This window comes from Lynx rufus, unplaced genomic scaffold (assembly GCF_022079265.1).
Source record: "Lynx rufus isolate CCGP_SWC_20201006 ecotype Redwood Valley unplaced genomic scaffold, mLynRuf1.p SCAF_3, whole genome shotgun sequence".
NCBI classification, from domain to species: domain Eukaryota; kingdom Metazoa; phylum Chordata; class Mammalia; order Carnivora; family Felidae; genus Lynx; species Lynx rufus.
The window spans coordinates 52,109,146-52,129,038 of record NW_025814845.1 but is presented as its reverse complement, the minus strand read 5'-3'; the positions used below and the strand labels follow the sequence as shown (position 1 = coordinate 52,129,038).

The 19,893-nt window shown below is 36.3% G+C and overlaps 1 protein-coding gene across 5 annotated transcripts in view; it reads left to right on the top strand.

Moving 5' to 3' along the window:
- Positions 1-19,893, top strand: part of CENPC (centromere protein C) — an 81,874-nt gene that overhangs the window by 47,917 nt on the left and 14,064 nt on the right. For 4 of the 5 annotated variants that reach the window (XR_006964303.1, XM_047091154.1, XM_047091152.1 and 1 more), the window contains exons 11-14: positions 512-655; positions 3,285-3,367; positions 8,634-8,693; positions 14,334-14,438. Coding sequence is in view for 4 of the 5 variants with exons in the window: in XM_047091154.1 (XP_046947110.1) it covers positions 512-655; positions 3,285-3,367; positions 8,634-8,693; positions 14,334-14,438 (392 nt within the window). In the remaining variant the exon portion in view is untranslated. The remainder of the gene's footprint in view (positions 1-511; positions 656-3,284; positions 3,368-8,633; positions 8,694-14,333; positions 14,439-19,893) is intronic. The other variant, XM_047091153.1, reaches the window with a different exon arrangement.

Genomic DNA, 19,893 nt, shown 5'->3' with positions numbered 1-19,893 from the left:
AATAGGCTGGTAGACTGAGTGAGAAACAAAACATAGGACTTACAAGAGAAATGTGAGAGAAGAGAAATTATGCAGTCTGGGAATAGTATATCTTCTTTACATATAATTAGCTAGTAGCTGTTAAAGAATCCCTCTGAACACAGTACTGTTCCTCAGTAGGCTGACTAGGGCTGTCAAAGAAAACAATTTAAGTTGTTTGTGGATTTTCAAAAAAACCATGGTAGATTAAATGTGTAATATATATCATATGCTGCCCGTAGGTAATGTCTCTGGGTGTCCTCCTGTCATTACTTCCATCTTAGGCCTGGTCTGTACCATTTCCTTTATCAGAATTTTTCTTTGCAGGTCCTAGAAACAAATTTTCTTCCTAGGCTAGTTATAAGTCCTAGGACCTGAATAGGTTTATCTGATATTTGTTACAACCAATATTATATTATCTACTGATTGTATGTTTCTGGAAGGAATGTTTTATGGAGAAATGTAAACAAGTTTTCACTTTACATATTCACAGAGGTACAAGAAGCCCAAAGGATCAAGATAGTATGACTGCACAAAATGTTCATCCGAAGTCTCAGGTCAAGGGATTTACATGCAAGACACTAGCAGAGTCTAACTTGGATTCTGGAGAGCCTAAGACTTCAGTTTTGGAAAGAAGGTATGCATGTTTTCTAAGGATAATTGGATTTACTTAGTATATTGGTTACTCTTTGCTGTGTAACAGATTACCCCAACTTTTATTAGTGGTTTGCAAAACATTTATTGTTTCCTAGTTCCTGTGGCCCAGAAGTCTGGGAGAAGAGCCTTAGCTGACTAGTTCTCTCTTAGGGATTCCTATGAGATGTAGCATTCAAAATATCTGTCAGGTTTGCAGTCCTTTGAAGGCTTGATTGTAACTGAAGGATCTTACAAGGTAGTTTGCTCCCATGGTTGTTAACTATAGGCCTTCCTTGTCATGTGACCCTCTCCATGGGGCTGTTCAATATGGCAGCTGGCTTCCAGTCAAGCAAGTGATCCAAGAGAAAGTGTGACCATGATGAAAGTCATAGTGCCTTTTAATGACCTAGTCTCTGGAGTTGCACACTTTCACTTCCACTTTATTCTGTTTGTTAGAAACAAGTCATTAAATTCAGACCACATTCAAGGAAAAGGGGAAAATTCTGTCTCTTAAAAAACAAGTATTTAAGAATTTGTGGGTTTGTGTTTAAAACAAGCATACTCCATGAACAAACCAAATTAACCTACTCTTATAATATCTGAAATCATATACCCTTTTTTAAAATGAAGGAATGGTAAATTATAACAGATTCTCAAGACTTTTCAGGGATGGCTGAGATTTCTTTACCATTTGATGGGTTATGACTACTATGCCTATCCTGTGTTCATAATAGAGGCAAGGAATCTCAGACAGGGATAAGCTGAATCATTTCTGAGCAATTTTTAAATTTAAATATTTTAAATTCCACTTGTTTTTGGCTTTTTTTTAAAAAAAATAAGCTGTTTGATTTTTTTTTAACAATTTAGCAGTATTTATTTATGAGAAAAGACACATTTGAAAATGACATAAAATTTAATCAGATCAGTATTAACAGAGGAAGTTCTGCAATTGATTTTGTTAATGAACACTGTCTTGGAACCTAATTAAGAAAAAAATTTCCCCCTAAACAATTCCATTCTCCTAGTCACTAAATATATACTCCAAAAGTATATGTGATTTTCATTTTTATATTTTATTTTATTTTATTTATTTTTTAAATTTTTTTGTCTTTTTTTTATTAACTTGTGTTTTATTTTTTAAATTTATATCCAAATTAGTTAGCATATAGTGCAGCAATGATTCCAGGAGTAGATTTTTTAGTGCCCCTTACCTGTTTAGCCCATCCCCCCCTTCCACAACCCCTCCCGTAACCCTCATTTTGTTCTCCATATTTATGAGTCTCTTCTGTTTTGTCCCCCTCCCTGTTTTTATATTATTTTTGTTTCCCTTTCCTTATGTTCATCTGTTTTGTCTCTTAAAGTCCTCATATGAGTGAAGTCATATATTTGTCTTTCTCTGACTAATTTCGCTTAGCATGATATCCTCCAGTTCTATCCACGTAGTTGCAAATGGCAAGATTTCATTCTTTTTGATTGCCGAGTAATACTCCATTGTATATATATATACACCACATCTTCTTTATCCATTCATCCATCGATGGACATTTGGGGTCTTTCCATACTTTGGCTATTGTTGATAGTGCTGCTATAAACATGGGGGTGCATGTGTCCCTTCGAAACAGCACACCTGTATCCCGTGGGTAAATGCCTAGTAGTTCAGTTGTTGGGTCGCAGGGTAGTTCTATTTTTAGTTTTTTGAGGAACCTCCGTACTGTTTTCCAGAGTGGCTGCACCAGCTTGCATTCCATAAGCTGATTGATTTCTAATTTTACTTTTTAAAATTTGATTTTTATCAAGAGGTGTTGAGTTGACTAAAAATTTATTAATTGATCCATGAGTTTATTTTTATTTTTATTTATTTATTTTTTTTCAACGTTTATTTATTTTTGGGACAGAGAGAGAGCATGAACGGGGGAGGGGCAGAGAGAGAGGGAGACACAGAATCGGAAACAGGCTCCAGGCTCTGAGCCATCAGCCCAGAGCCTGATGCGGGGCTCGAACTCCCGGACCGCGAGATCGTGACCTGGCTGAAGTCGGACGCCTAACCGACTGCGCCACCCAGGCGCCCCGAGTTTATTTTTATTTATTTATTTACTTATTTATTTATTTATTTTAATGTGGCTGCTAGAAAATTTTATTTATTTATTTAATATTTATTATCAGGTTGGCTAACATACAGTGTATACAGTGTGCTCTTGGTTTTGGGGGTAGATTCCCATGATTCCATCGTTTACATACAACATCCAGTGCTCATCCCAACCAGTGCCCTCCTCAATGCCTATCACCCATTTTCCCCTCTCCCCTGGGTCCCCCCCATCAACCCTCAGTTTGTTCTCTGTATTTAAGAGTCTCTTATGGTTTATCTCCCTTCCTCTCTGTTTGTAACTATTACATGAGTTAGTTTAAAAGGTTATAAAATTCAGTATTTAACCTGACAGTTACAGGATTAAATTATAGATTCTTTGTTTTATGTAGCATGTAAGTATATTCTTGGTGACCTATAAATCACTGTTGGTTTTATAAGAAAGGAACGTTTGGCAGTTTTAGGAGAAAAATGTCCATTAAGGCAGATAACTAGATATATGTATTATAAAGGCACAAATTTTATGGTTTACTTTTTTATGTTAAAGTGGACCTTTCAGGCTCAAGAATTATTTATCATCTGAAAAGAGTAATTCTGATGTGGATGATAAGGAATTTCAGGAAAGTTCAGGTAAGTTATTATTTATTGTCTACTCTCGATATTTATGGCTTTATGCATACAGAGTACGGTGTGCCATAATTTATTTAAATTATCACCAATGGCAAATGTGTATTGAGTACTTACTTTTTAAGAGCCTTACTATATGTTTAGAGATTTGTAAGACCTTACACCTAGGTGATAGAGGGAGGGAGAAAAAGAGAAAGAATGACACAATGACAGTCCTTTCTTTGAGGTAGAACATAATGAAATAATTGATACTTAAAATATCTGTTCTAATATTTAAAAATGTTAAGCTGATAAGGGTATAAATGAAGCAAGATCAGCCATGTATTGATTACTGAAGCTGTATAGTGGGTGTATCAGTTTCATTATACCATTTTTTCTTTTTTTGAATGTGTTTGAAACTTTCCATAATAAAGTTTTTAAAATGCCTGTTAATAATTTTGTAATATTTTATGCTTCTAAAGAATGTATGCTTGAAATATAATCTGTTATACTATTTTTCCTTTCCTAATTCACTTAATTCTTTTTAATTTCCTTTTCAAATGCTAGAAAGGTGGAATTTTTTTTAAAAGATTGTATTTTTAAGTAATCTCTATACCCAATGTGGGACTTAAACCTACAACCTCTAGTTCAAGAGATGCTCTGCCACCTGAGACAGCCAGGCACCCTCTTTCTTTTTCCTTTTAAATAGTTTTTTTTTCTCCCTGTGTTTAGATTTATTTTATTATTGTTCTCCTCTAAGTTGAATGCTTTCTGTATTTATTTTTCTACTTTTTATTTTATAAAAAACAGTGAATTTTCCTAAGTTTAGTTTTGGCTTAATTTTATTTGTCATGGTCTTATTGTAGTGGCTTAATTTTAAATGTCATGTTCTTACTGTAGTACACCCCAAATTGCAGTGATTTTTCTTTGACCCAGGAGTTTTTTTTTAAAGAATATATTAGTCAAGAGGTTGGTCTTCAGAGCCAGGAACCTACAGTTGAATTCAGCTCAGGTTGAGCTGAATTTTATATTACTTACTATGCTATCTTGAGTAAAAAAATTTCAGTGTTAATAACTCAGCCTTCTTATCTGTAAAATGGTGATATCATTTCCAATCCCATAGCTTTCTTGTTTAGTTTAATATCTGGTCTATATTAAATACATAATGTTGGCTGTTATTCTAAAATGTTTTGTTCTTTGTTAATAATTTTCTAGTTTCATTTCATTGTTCTAGGGAACTTTGGCTTTTATTATTTATTCTTTGAATTTATTAAGGTTTTCTTTGCATTCTGTATAGTATGCTTAGAACACATAAAATTCATGAAAGAATTTTATAGTTCTCTCATGGGTACTTGAAAAAGAAGAGAATGTTATTTTTTTGTGTATACATGTATGGATTTACAAATATATATCTTTTTATTTTGTTAATAATGTAAGTATGTGTAAATTTTTGAATATATTTTGACTACAGAAATCTTAAATATTTACAGATTATGTAAATATTGTGGGAAAATATTAATATGGGTAAATATTATGGGACACTTACTATGTATTCTTTTAGGGGCTAGGGATGTGGTAGAGAACCAAACTGACAAAAACTGTCCACCTGGAGCTTACTTTCTGGGGTACCAGGAAAGAAGCAATAAAAAAGCAAAACTTAATGATTTGTTGGATGTTGAGAGTAGAAAAATAAAACAGATTTTTGGGTGGGATATGGTGGTTACATTTTTAGGTAGATGAGCAGAAAAGGCCTCACTGAGGAAATGATCATTTGAGCAAAATATGAAAAAGATGAGAAAGCAGAGAATGCAGCTGTAGAGGAAATAATGCCCCAGGTAGAGGGAAGATGTTCTGATGCGGTAATGAGTCTGGTGGTGAATACCAAGGAGATTGGGTAAATCAGAGTAAGAGAGGGAGAGTAGTAGGAGATGATGTCACAGAGACAACGAGAATGAAAGATCACGTAGGATGTTAAAGGCTATTTTAAGGATTTTTGGCTACTCCTAAGAGAGATGGAGGCATGGGGAGGTTTTGAGCAGAGGAGAGACATGACGGACCTATAAACAGAATTACTGTGTCTGCTGTGTTAGGGAGGGACTCCTGAGTTTGAGGGGCTCATGTAAGGTTGGAAGCAAGGAGACCAGTTGGTGAGACATTCCATAATCTCAATGATAGGTTGCTTAGACTAGGGTGATGGCAGTGAAAGGTGGAGAGCAGTAGTAGGATTTTGAATATTTTTGTAGATAGAATCAACAGGATTTCCTGATGGATGGGGCTATGGGAAGAGAGAGATGTCAGGGACATCTTTAAGGCTTTTGGCCTGAGAACCTGAAAGAATGGTGTTGTCACTACTTGATTTGGAGACTACTAGGGAAGGAGCAGATTTGGGGGAAAAGAACAGGATCTTAGAATTGAACATGTTACGTTAGGTGTTATTTTGATCCTTTATAGACTTGCTTGTGATTTCTGAAATCTGCTGAGGGCTGCTAGAGTTGAAGTAAAGTATTTCCACTGTAGTTGTATGCTTTTTTTCCTCCATCTGTTTCCTGCAGTGTTTGCTCTATACATTTCACTGCTGTTGCTGAGCATATAAGCCTTTATATGGAATGTACCTGCTTTGGTCAGATTTATCATCTTGATCCTGTTACAATGCTTTTACCTTGTAGTCTGTTTTGTCTAATATTAATATTGTGATCCTTGCTTTCTTTTGGTTTGTTCTTACATTTTTGTTCATACTTTTACTTAACCTTTACTACAGAACTAAAATAAAGTGGTTTAGAAACAGTACATGATTGAATTTTTAACTTTCTCTGTCAGTATTTTTCTTTTAATAAATGTTTAACACATTTGTACCTGCTGTGAGAACAGATAGACTTCTTCTTTATAAAGTTGGTAGGCATGCTCATATACGCTAAGAAGAACTCAGGAATTTATTTTTTTACAACCAGTTGAAGAGTAAAAATAACCTTGAATCATAATCTATTTTCCTTTAAACTAGCTGGCTATTGGTCTTTGTCTTCACGATAGCTAATGTGTGAGTAGAAATTTAAAGGCAGACTTATTTCTTGTTTTCTTTGTAGGAAACCTTGTTTTCCTCAAACTCCATGCTTATTAGGTTTCTTTCTTTTTTTAAACTTTTACTTTTTTGTATTTTTAATTAATTAATTAATTTTTAAAATTTACCTCCAAGTTAGCATATACTGCAACAATGATTTCAGGAGTAGATGCCCTTAATGCCCCTTACCCATATAGCCCATCCCCCTTCCCACAATGCCTCCAGTAACCCTGTTTGTTCTCCATATTTAAGAGTCTCTTATGTTTTGTAGCCCTCCCTGTTTTTATATTATTTTTGCTTCCCTCTCCTTATGTTCATCTGTTTTGTATCATAAAGTCCTCATAAGAGTGAAGTCATACGATATTTGTCTTTCTCTAATTTCGCTTACAATAATACCATCCAGTTCCATCCATGTAGTTGCAAATGGCAAGATTTCATTCTTTTTGATTGCTGAGTAATACTCCATTGATATATATATACCACCTCTTCTTTATCCAGTCATCTGTCAGTGGACATTTGGGTTCTTTCCATACTTTGGCTATTGTTGATAATGCTGCTATAAACATGGGGGTGCATGTGTCCCTTCGAAACAGCACACCTGTATCCCATGGATAAATACCTAGTAGTGCAATTGCTGAGTCATAGGGTAGTTCTGTTTTTAGTTTTTTGAGGAACCTCCATACTGTTTCCCGGAGTGGCTGCACCAGCTTGCATTGCCACCAACAATGCAAAAGAGATCCTCTTTCTCCGCATCCTCGCCAACATCTGTTGTTGCCTGAGTTGTTAATGTTAGCCATTCTGACTGGTGTGAGGTGGTATCTCATTGTGGTTTTGATTTGTATTTCCCTGACGATGAGTGATGTTGACCGTTTTTTCATGTGTCGGTTGGCCATCTGGATATGTTCCTTGGAGAAGTGTCTATTCATGTCTTTTCAGGCACTGCTACTTTGATTTCCATAGCTCTCTATAGATATGCCTGTTCTGGACAGGGAAATTAGATTTTATGCTCACTAAAGTTTCTTCTAAGCCAGCAATTTTATGAAGTATCTAATTCAGTCATTTTTAACCATCTTTTGCTATCATGGACTTATTTGAAAATATAATGAAAGCTTAGACTTACTTTTCAGGAAATATGTATGACATGTAAAATTGTATCAAAAATTTTAGATCATTAATGGGCATTAAGTGTTCCAGTTACATGTTGCTGCATAATAAACACCTAAAACTTAGTGGCTTAAAATAGTAATTGATTTATCTCTCATGGTTCTGTGGGTTTATTTGGCTTAGTTAGGCAGTTCTCTCTTGGGCCATGTCATGCATTCATAGTTAAATGCAAACTGCTGTGGCTGGAGTCATTCATTTGAAAGCTAAACTGAGTTGGAAGTCCAGGGTGAGTTTTTTACTTATATATATATAGCACTTAGCTGGGGTGGCTGGAACAGGGTGGGTGGGGGCTGACCAAGTATATCTTTTTTCCTCCACATGGCCTTTCCATGTGGTTAGCTTGGGTTTCCTCACAGCATGGCAGTCTTGGAGTGGTCAGATGTCATATATGGTGTCCGCCTTTTTCCATAATGAAGTTCCAAGAGACCCAGGTGAAACCTGCTATCTTCTTAGGACTTAGCCTTTGAAGTCCCAGAATGTCATTTCTTACGTGTTCTGTTAGTCAAGCAAGTCACAGGTTAGCAGAGATTCAAAGAAAAGGGCATTGGACTCTGCCTCTTGATAAAGAACAGCATTTATGTATAGGAAGACAAAGAATTGATGGCAGCTATATTTGGATGCTATTTATAACACTAAAGTTGAAAACTCTGACCTAATTGGAGCACTGATAATTTAGTATACTTGCACTATTAGAAATTCAGAGATCATGCGTTACATTATTAGCATATTAATTGTTCATTATTACACCCTGCATTTTTATCTACCAAGTAGCTTATTTCACCTGAAGTCCAGAAGCTATAGAAAGCCTGCTTTTCTGTTATTTTTAACTACTAGGCTCCTTAGACATATACATTATAGCAAAATCTAGAGAAATGTTTCATTAGTCTTTATTCCTTGGCAGTAGAAAGTAAAAGAAGTAAAATGTATTGTCAGGTTAAAATTTCTTTAATATTGATTTAATCGATTGATTTAATTAATATTTATTTAATATTGAAATTGACCAACTAATACACTTTAATTCAACATGGAATTAACAGTCTTATTCATGATATTATCATTTGCATTTTGCAGGTGACTCAGGAGTAAAAATATCTAGAGTACTATCAGTGAATAAAATACATCACAAGTTAGGTAAGATTATTTCTTTTAATATCTTCATATTATAAAATCTCTGTTACTAAGTAGGACTTAATTTTTCTGAAGCAGGGGGAACTATTTGGATTAATTGACAGATAAATTAAAACCAAGTGTTTAGTTTTCATGAATTTTATAATAACTCATCTCCGGCCAATGATTTTCTTTATTGTTCACTTAATAAATCCTTTATCCCTCTCACTCTTTTTCACATAGTAATAGTAGGAAGCATGATTTCACCTAGGCTAAAAGCTAGGGCAGAGAATCTGTAAAATAGAACTGCTAGGTAGATGACATCCCTGACAACTCCCGTTTTTATCCAGTTGACTTGTAAACAAAGCAGTAACTGGAATAAATATGTAGGCAAAGATGGGAGCTGAGGAACCCATGGAGAGGCCATGGAGGATTAAAACTCTGTGCTTCCCAAAGAGATATTTGCCAGTCAAGATTCATGGGACCTCTGACCTTTGTAGGATTGGAGTGCCCTTGTATGTTTTTCTCTGTGCTTGAGGTTGGGAGTGCCCCTGCACTTGTACCTGAAGAGAACCACTCACTGGAAGAGAAACTTCCTTGGATTGCTTCAACCACAAACTCACATCTTGTCAGTATTTTGGGCCCAATGAAGAGAGACTCTTAGTGCTTAATGTATCTTGAAGTGGATTGCTAACTAGTCAAGAGTAGGCAAAGAGAAATAAAAATGTTCCTCAGCAGGGGCTTTATCAACCAAAGAGAGGAAAATCAAGCATTATGCCTAAAAACAGTAGTCAGCTAGTGGTGAGCTAGAATTTTTGCAGTAGATAGATAACAATTTTAACAATAAAAGAAAGATTCATTTACAGCATAGAAAACTTTCTGGTATTGAAAAACCCTATTTTTTCAATTTAAAAAGTTGGTAGATGAAGTGAAAATAAAGATGGTCACTGTTACTGAGAGCTGAATTAGTAGCTGGTGTTGACATGGAAGAAATTCCTCAGAGACGAAATATAGAAAGATGGAAATCATGAGGGGAAAAAAGGTATGCAATGGAAATAACATGGAGACAGTTGAGAAAACTTGCAAGGAATAGGATTTACAGAAAAGAGAAACAGATGGAGGAGAGAGAATTACAAGTAATATGTTAAAGAAAACCTCTGGATTAAAGATTGGCTCCTATCTGTAATTTGAATGAGTTTGCCAACTTTTAGTCAAAATCCTTCAAAAAGATATACTTCTAGTCATCAGTGAATAAAATTCCTAAATTTCAAGAATATAGGGAAGCTTTTAGAATGAAAAGATTACAGATAAAGGAGAAAAAATGACTAGCACTGCTTATCTGTGTAACATTGGAAGAATAAAATAACATCTGTAGCCTAGAGATGTATTATAATCCAATAATCTTATATCTGGCCAACATATTTTTCTTACTGATAAGTGAATTTACTTTGCAGATAATGCAAAGATTGAGTTTACTCTAAATCCTCCAGGCAGAATACTCATGTGAGGTATTCTAAACAAGTAGATAAATCAGAATGGAGTCCAAAGAGAGGAAACAGTGATGAGGAATAGTTCTTGTAATATATGTGGTTAAATTTAAATAATGTGTATTCGTTTTCTGTTGGTATGTACTAAATTACCATAAATTTAGTGGCTTAGACAACACACATTTATTTATTATCCATATTTTCTGTGGGTCAGAAGCCCAGGCACAGATTAGCTGGGTCCTCTGTTTAAGGGTCTCACAGGCTGCAATCCAAAGTATCATCCTGGGCTGTGGTGTCATCTGAGGTCCTCTTCAAAGCTAATGTGGTTGTTAGAATTCAGTTCCCTGAAATTGTGGGACGGAGGTACCTGTTTTCTTGCTAGCTGTCAGCCATGGGCCATTACTTTCAGCTTCTAAAGGGTACTTGCAGTTCCTTGCCACATGACCCTTTCCAGAGGCCCCTTCACAGTGTGGCACCTTGGTTCTTCAGAGCCAGCAAGGAAGAATTTCTCTCTGCTTCTGCTAGATGGTGTCTTAAATGTATAATATCCGATATATTGTCATATCTATATGTGTGTGTGTGTGTGTGTGTGTGTGTGTGTGTGTGTGTGTGTATAAAATCATGATGTAATCACAGGATTATATATTGTTACTATTACTATCGCCATACTCTCCAAATGAGAAGAAAGTCACAGTTCACACATACATCTTAGGGGAGAGGATTATTATACAAGGGTGTGAATCATTGCTGATTACCTTGGGGTGTGACTAGTAACTAATGCTAATGTGAATGGGGATTTATAAGTGCTAAATAATGATTTTTGTAATAGTACCTTGAAATCCAGACTATATTAATAAAACTTAGTATGGTAGGGAAGAGAGTAGTGGCAGAAGAGTGGTATAAAAAGTAGTCTAGGGGCGCCTGGGTGGCACAGTCAGTTGAGCGTCTGGCTTCGGCTCAGATCATGATCTTGTGGTTTGTGAGTTCGAGCCCCGCATTGGGCTCTGTGCTGATGGCTTGGAGCCTGCTTCGGATTCTGTGTCTCCATCTCTCTGGCCCTCCCCCACTCACGCTCTGTCTGTCTCAAAAATAAATAAACATAAAAAAAAATAAAAAAAATAAAAGTAGTCTAAAAGTTTTATTTTACTGAATGAGAAAAAGGAGAGGAGAGTGTATCTTGGTAAGGGTTATATAATGTTTTAAGTATAATCACGGAGAAATGAGAGTTTGACTTTTGAGTGTCAGGAATGGGAAGGTGACCAATATTAGAGCGAAAAATCACAGTAGAACTTTGAAATGACCAAGGGAAGAGAGGAAAAAGAAATGGGCATTTGTTGGAACCAATAAAAATGAGAAAGAAGAAGCACTGATATAACTAGTAAGTGTGAAGGAATAAAAGGAAACATGTTAGCTGTTACACTAAATAAGTGTAAATGGATTGAATTCCTCTCATGTAGGGACTCTCAGATTTGGTTGAATAGTACAAATTGACTTATGTGTTTATAAGAAACACTTAAAACAGGTTTTAAAATAAAAGATTGTCAAAAAATTAAGTGGGCTAGTGTAAATATAAAGAAAATAGTGTTATTTTAGTATTAGGCAAAGTGGAATTTAAGGTTAAAATACAAATGCTGAACAGAATAAAGAAGGGCATTAGTGATAAAATAAAGAATTAATGAAATAGAAAGAAAAATCACAAACTCTTATGTACCAAACAACCTACCAACTAAAATGTATAAAGAAAAAAAGAAAAAGCAAGATTTTTATTTAAACAGTACAGTTAGACTGGGAAATTTTAATAAACTACTTTCAGAATTGGAAATTTCTAACAAACAGTAAGTAAGAGCATAGGAATTTAATTATATAGCCAATAAAGTGAGTTTAGTATATAGAACTTTGCATTGTTCAGATAAAATGAGTGGATTTATGTATACAAACATGCACACATAACTACCTCGATTTACAAATTTCCTACTGTGGAGCATTTAGATGGTGTTCAAACTGGTTTTTGTTTTCTAACTATGAATAGTATTACCATGAACATTCTTGACTATATAGCTTTGCCCATTAAAAAAAAAAAAAGTAATAGAAGGTTGCCTGGTTGGCTGAGTTGGAAGAGCATGTGACTCTTGGTCTCGAGGTCATGAGTTTGAGCCCCGTGTTGGGTGTAATGAATGAATGAATGAAAAAAACAGTAATAGTTACTGTTTAATGAATTGCTATATATCAGGCATTTTACAGCATTATATTAATTTATATCTCACAAAACTCCATGAGGTGGGTTCTATTATTTATCCTTATTAGACAGATGGAAAAAACTACAGAGGTTGAATGACTTTAGCTTCTGTGATATTTCACAACTGGTTCATGGTATAGTTAGTATGTAAGTTTGACTCCAAAACTTAGCTCTTGAGAATTCGGAAGAAATACTTCTAACAGAAAGCCAGATAGATGGTTATGATAAACTGTAACAACCAAAGTATTTTAAAAGTTGTAATGATTATTTATAAGAGTTTCAGTTTATTGATACTGCTTTTTTTTTCCTACCGCTTTTAAAAAATATTTATTTATTTATTTAGTTTCGGTTAATGTATAGTGATACATATATATATATATATATTTAAGTTTATTTATTTTTGAGAGAGAGAGTGCACAAGTGGGAGAGGGACACAGAGAGAGAGAGGGAGACACAGAATCAGAAGCAGGCTCTGAGCTGTCAGCACAGAACCTGATGCGGGGCTTGAACCCACGAATCACGAGATCTTGACTTGAGCTGAAGTCGGACATTTAAGCAACTGAGCCACCCAGGTGCCCCAGGTGGATTGTTCCTTTTTATTTCCTTTAGATTTTTTTTTTTTTTTTGGTGCGGTTTATCTTGCTCTTTCATTTGCAACATATTTTTCTGTCTCCTTATTTTGTCTAATGTTCTGTTTGTTTCTCTGAATTAGAACAGCTTCCTCTCTTGGTCTTGAAGAAGTGGACTTGTGTAGGAATATCACCTGTATAGACTGTGTGTGCTTGGCAGCTTTGCCTGGCCAGCTGCAGCCAGAGTGAGCATGGGCTGGGGGTTCTGGGGCATTTCATGTCGAGGCTGCCCCGGTGGGATGTCTGGACCTGGACTGTGCTTGGGCTGGGGTCACCTTGGCATGATGGCTGGAGCTGGAGCAAGGGTAGGATGGAGGGGGTCCCTGGGTGCTTCATGCCAGCACTGTCTTGGTTGGATGGCTGGAGCTAGGGTGCAGGGATGGGTGCTACCCTGTGAGGATAGCTGGAGCTAGGGTCCTGGGGCTGTCTAGCAACCCTAGCAGACTAGCTAGAGCACCCAAATTCTGATCCCATCTGTGTTATCAAGGTGGAAGAACATAAGCAATGGTGCTTGCCAGCACCTCTGATCTGGAGAGAGTTCTGGCAGCTCCACCACTTTTTGGCAGATGCTGTAGGGTTAGTAAATGAATTTCCTTCAGTTTGGGTCCAGTACCCTTTAAACCACTGTTTTGTTTGTTTTATATTGTTTTGTATTGTTTTGTTTTCTTTTGTTTTTGTGCCTCAGGGCAGGTGAATCTGCATTTCTCAGTGACATCCATTCCTTTTGCAGGTCACAGTATCAGGGTAGGGTTTCTGATGATACTGTGTGTTGTCTCTCCTTTCTCTCTGTGTCCCTCTGTCCTTTGTTGAGCAGAACCTGTTCAGTCAGCTCTCAGTTCTTCAGGAGGAATCGCTCTATATCTAGGTGTGGGTTCAGTGTGTCCATGAGAATGGGAATTGAGGGTCTTCCCTATGCCACCATTTTGGGCCACCTCTAGCTTTGGCTCTTATTGTGAATATTTTTGCAAACTCCTTTTCTATAAATTAAATTCTGAATAAAAGATTATTATAATAGTTATTGCTAATTTATCCTCAATCTGTTTACATTTCCACCTACAGTGTATTTATTTCTGTGCCTCTTTAACATCATTCACTCTGAGTGTTAAGTTTTTTAATCTTTGCCAATTTTTTAGTTTATTGTTACATTGGCATTTCTTTAATTACTAACACAAATATATTGTAAAATTTTGTTTTTCTATTGGTTTGTCTAGAAACATTAGTGTTCTATAGGGTAATATTAATTTTTCCACTACAAAGTTCTATACAACTAAACATTTATATGTATACATTTTTGTTTAATATTTTTTTACAGTATTGCCTTCCAACACACCAGATGTTCGCAGGACCAAGAGAACACGATTGAAACCTTTGGAATATTGGCGAGGAGAGCGAATAGATTATCATGGAAGACCATCAGGTAAATTCCAATTTACACTTTAATATCTGACAATAAAAAATAATGAGGATAGCCACAGTTTATTTATATATATTACGTTTCAAGCACTATCTTAATATTTACTCAGATTACCTCATTTTATCATCATCCTTCAAAAATGAGTCAAGAATAGATTTAAGTACAAATTTGTCTGATTACTATAGAGATGCTTTTCTTTTTCTCTCTTTGGTAGCAGTTTGAGGTGAGTGTGTAGCTTTATAGAGTTTTATTATTCCATACTATTAAACAAGGTTTTTAAATGCATAAAATGAGTCACTAGATCAGAATATGAGAAAATTATGACTGGCAGATATTAAGTATTTCCCTTTACTGTTCTCATCCCACTTTCTCATCATATTTCTCTACATAATGTAGAGAGTGGGCAAGGAAGTACAATGAGTGTTCTCTAAAAGTTATTTCCTTTCTGTGATGGGTAAATGTAAGTCAATGAGCTAAGCTTGCATGTGGATTATTATAAATATTTCATTGCTGGCCTTTGTGTTGTTTTTTATTTATTTATTTTAAATATAGTTTATTGTCAAATTGGCTAACATATAGTATGTACAGTGTGCGCTTGCTTTTTGGGGTAGATTTCTTTTTTGTGGTTCATCACTTACGTACAACATCCAGTGCTAATCCCAACAAGTGCCCTCCTCGATGTCCATCATCCATTTTACCCTCTCCCCCACTCTCCCATCAACCCTCAGATTGTTCTCTGTATTTAACAGTCTCTTTAAGTTTGTCTCCTTAGTCTCTGTGTAACTATGTTTTTTCCCCTTCCCTTCCCCCATGGTCTCCTGTTAAGTTTCTCAAGTTCCACATATGAGTGGAAAACATATAATATCTTTCTCTGACTGATTTACTTCACTTAGCATAACACCTTCCAGTTCTATCCATGTTGCTGCAAATGGCATAATTTCATTCTTTCTCATTGCTAAGTAGTATCCCATTGTATATATAAACCACATCTTCTTTATCCATTCATCAGTTGATGGACATTTAGGCTGTTTCCATAATTTGCCTTTGTTGAAAGTGTTGCTATAAACAATGGGTTACAAGTGCTCCTATGCATCAGCACTCCTGTCTTTTGGGCAAATTCCTAGTAGTGCTATTACTGGGTCGTAGGGTAGTTCTGGTTTTAATTTTTTGAGGAACCTCCACACTGTTTTCCAGAGGGACTGTACCAGTTTGCATTCCCACCAACAGTGCAAGAGTGTTCCCATTTCTCCATATCCCACCAGCATCTGTTGTTTCCTGAGTTGTTCATTTTAGCCACTCTGACCGGTGTGAGGTGGTATCTCTATGGTTTTAATTTGTATTTCCCTGATGATGAATGACGTTGAGCATCTTTTCATGTGTCTGTTAGCCATCTGGATGTCTTCTTTGGAAAAGTGTGTATTCATGTATTCTGCCTATTTCTTCACTGGATTATTTGCTTTTCAGGTGTTGAGTTTGTAAGTTCTTTATAGATTTTGGATACTGACTCTTTCTCCAATATGTCATTTGCAAATATCTTTTCCCATTTCATCAGTTGCCTTTTAGTTTTGTTGATTATTTCCTTTGCAGTGCAGAAACTTTTTATCTTGATGTGGTCCCAGTAGTTCATTTTGCTTTTAATTCCCTTACCTTTGGAGATGTGTTGAGCAAGAAACTGCTGTGGCTGAGGTCAAAAGAGGTTGTTGCTTGCTTTCTCCTCTAGGGTTTTGGTGGTTTCCTGTCTCACATTTAGGTCTTTCATCCATTTTGAGTTTATTTTTGTGTATGGTGTAAGAAAGTGGTCTAGTTTCATTCTTCTGCATGTTGCTGTCCAGTTCTCCCAACACCATTTGCTAAAGAGATGTCTTTTTTCCATTGGATACTCTTTCCTGCTTTGTCAAAGATTAGTTGGCCATACATTTGTGGGTCTAATTCTGGGTTTTTATTCTATTCCATTGGTCTGTGTGTGTTTTTGTGCCAATACCATGCTGTCTTGATGATTACAGCTTTGTAGTAGAGACTAAAGTCTGGAATTGTGATGCTTTGGTTTTCTTTTTCAATATTATTTTGGCTCTTTGGGATCTTTTGTAGTTCCAGACAAATTTTAGGATTGTTTGTTCTAGCTTTGAGAAGAATGCTGGTACAATTTTGATTGAGATTGCATTGACTGTGTAGATAGCTTTGGGTAGATAGACTTTTTTTTTAATTTTTTTTTTTAATGTTTTATTTATTTTTGAGACAGAGAGAGACAGAGCATGAGCAGGGGAGGGTCAGAGAGAGAGGGAGACACAGAATCCGAAACAGGCTCCAGGCTCTGAGGTGTCAGCCCAGAGCCCGATGCAGGGCTCGAACTCACAGACCGCAAGATCATGACCTGAGCCGAAGTCGGACGCCCAACCGACTGAGCCACCCAGGCGCCCCTAGGATAGACATTTTAACAATATTTGTTCTTCTAATCAGTCCATAAGCGTGGAATGTTTTTCCATTTCTTTGTGTTCTCTTCAATTCCCTTTATAAATTTTCTGTAGTTTTCAACATACAGATCTTTTACATCTTTGGTTAGGTTTATTCCTAGGTATTTTATGGTTCTTGGTACAATTATAAATGGGATCATTTCTTGATTTCTCTTTCTGATATTTTATTATTGGTGTATAGAAATGCAACTGATTTCTGTACATTGATGTTATATCCTGCGACTTTGCTGAATTTATGTATTAGTTCTAGTAGCCTTTTGGTGAAGTCTTGCGGGTTTTCCATGCAGAGTATCATGTTGTCTGCGAAAAGTGAAAGTTTGACTTCTTTGCCAGTTTTGATGCCTTTTATTTCATTTTGTTGTCTGATTGCTGATGCTAAGACTTCCAACACGATGTTAAACAAGAGTGGTGGGAGTGGACATCCCTGTCATGTTCCTGATTTCAGGGGGAAAGCTCTCAGTTTTTTTTCCATCGAGGATGATGTTAGCTGTGGTGGGCTTTTCATATATGACTTTTATGATACTTAGGTATGTTCCTTCTATCCCAACGTTCTTGAGGGTTTTTATTAAAAAAGATGCTGAATTTTGTCAGATGCTTTTTCTGCGTCGATTGACAGGATCATATGGCTCTTATCCTTTATTTTATTAATGTGATGTATCACATTGATTGATTTGTGAATATTGAACCAGCCCTGCAGTCCAGGAGTGAATCCCACTTGATCATGGTGAATGATTCTTTTTAAATTTTTTTTTTTTTTTAACGTTTATTTATTTTTGAGACAGGGAGAGACAGAGCATGAACGGGGGAGGGTCAGAGAGAGGGAGACACAGAATCTGAAACAGGCTCCAGGCTCTGAGCTGTCAGCACAGAGCCCGACGCGGGGCTCGAACTCACAGAGTGCAAGATCGTGACCTGAGCCGAAGTCGGCCGCTCAACCGACTGAGCCACCCAGGCGCCCCTGAATGATTCTTTTTATGTGCTGTTGAATTTGTTTTACTAATATCTTGTTGAGAATTTTTGCATTCATGTTCATCAGAGATATTGGCCTGTAACTCTCCTTTTTTGTGGGGTCTCTGTCTGGTTTGGGAATCAAGGTAATGCTGGCTTCATAGAATGAGTTCAGAAGCTTTCCTTCCTTTTCTATTTTTTGGAACAGCTTGAGAAGGATGGATATTAACTGTGCTCTAAAAGTCTCATAGATCCCCAGGGAAGTCTTCTGGTCCTGGACTCTTATTTGTTGGGAGATTTTTGATAACTGATTCAATTTCTTTGCTGATTATGGGTCTGTTCAAGTTTTCTATTTCTTCCTGTTCGAGTTTTAGAAGTGTGTGGGTGCTTAGGAATTTGTCCATTTCTTCCAGGTTGTCCAGTTTGTTGGCATATAATTTTTCATAGTATTTCCTGATAATTGCTTGTATTTCTGTGAGATTGGTTGTGTAAGTCGATTTTCATTTGTGATTTTATCTATTTGGATCCTCTCTCTTTTCTTTTTGAGAAGTCTGGCTAGGGATTTATCAATTTTGTTTATTTTTTCAAAAAACCAACTCTTGGTTTCATTGATCTGCTCTACAGTTTTTTTTAGATTCTATATTGTTTATTTCTGCTCTGATCTTTATTATTTCTCTTCTTCTGCTGGGTTTGAGGTGTCTTTGCTACTCTGCTTCTATTTCCTTTTGGTGTGCTGTTAAATTTTGTATTTGGGATTTTTCTTGTTTCTTGAGATAGGCCTGGATTGCAATGTATTTTCCTCTCAGGACTGCCTTCGCTGCATCCCAAAGCGTTTGGATTGTTGTATTTTCATTTTTGTTTGTTTCCATATATTTTTTAATTTCTTCTCTAATTGCCTGGTTGACCCACTCATCCTTTAGTAGGGTGTTCTTTAACCTCCATGCTTTTGGAGGTTTTCCAGACTTTTTCCTGTGGTTGATTTCAAGCTTCATAGCATTGTGGTCTGAAAGTGTGCATGGTGTGATCTCAATTCTTTTATACTTATGAAGGGCTGTTTTGTGACCCAGTATGTGATCTATCTTGGAGAATGTTCCATGTGCACTCGAGAAGAAAGTATATTCTGTTGCTTTGGGATGCAGAGTTCTAAATATATCTGTCAAGTCCATCTGATCCAATGTATCATTCAGGGCCCTTGTTTCTTTATTGATCCTGTGTCTAGATGATCTATCCAATGTTGTAACTGGAGTATTAAAGTCCCCTGCAATTACCACATTCTTATCAATAAGGTTGCTTATGTTTGTGATTAATTGTTTTATATATTTGGAGGCTCCCATATTCAGCGCATAGATATTTATAATTGTTAGCTTTTCCTGCTGGATAGACCCTGTGATTATTATATAATGCCCTTCTTCATCTCTTGTTACAGCCTTTAAAGTCTAGTTTGTCTGATATAAGTATGGCTACTCCAGCTTTCTTTTGACTTCCAGTAGCATGATAGATAGTTCTCCATCCCCTCACTTTCAATCTGAAGGTGTCCTCAGGTCTAAAATGAGTCTCTTGTAGACAGCAAATAGATGGGTCTTATGTTTTTATCCATTCTGATACCCTGTGTCTTTTGGTAGGAGCATTGAATCCATTTACATTCAGTGTTATTTTTGAAAAATATGGGTTTAGAGTCATTGTGATGTCTGTAGGTTTCATGCTTCTAGTGATGTCTCTGGTACTTTGTGGTCCTTGCAACATTTCACTCACAGAATCCCCCTTAGGATCTCTTGTAGGCCTGGTTTAGTGGTGATGAATTCCTTTAGTTTTTGTTTGGGAAGACCTTTATCTCTCCTTCTATTATTCTGACAGACTTGCTGGATAAAGGATTCTCAGCTGCAATATTTTTTCTGTTCGTCACATTGAAGATTTCCTGCCATTCCTTTCTGGCCTGCCAAATTTCAGTAGATAGGTCTGCCACTAGTCTTATGGGTCTCCCTTTGTAAGTTACATCCTGTTTATCCCTAGCTGCTTTCAGAATTTTCTCTTTATCCCTG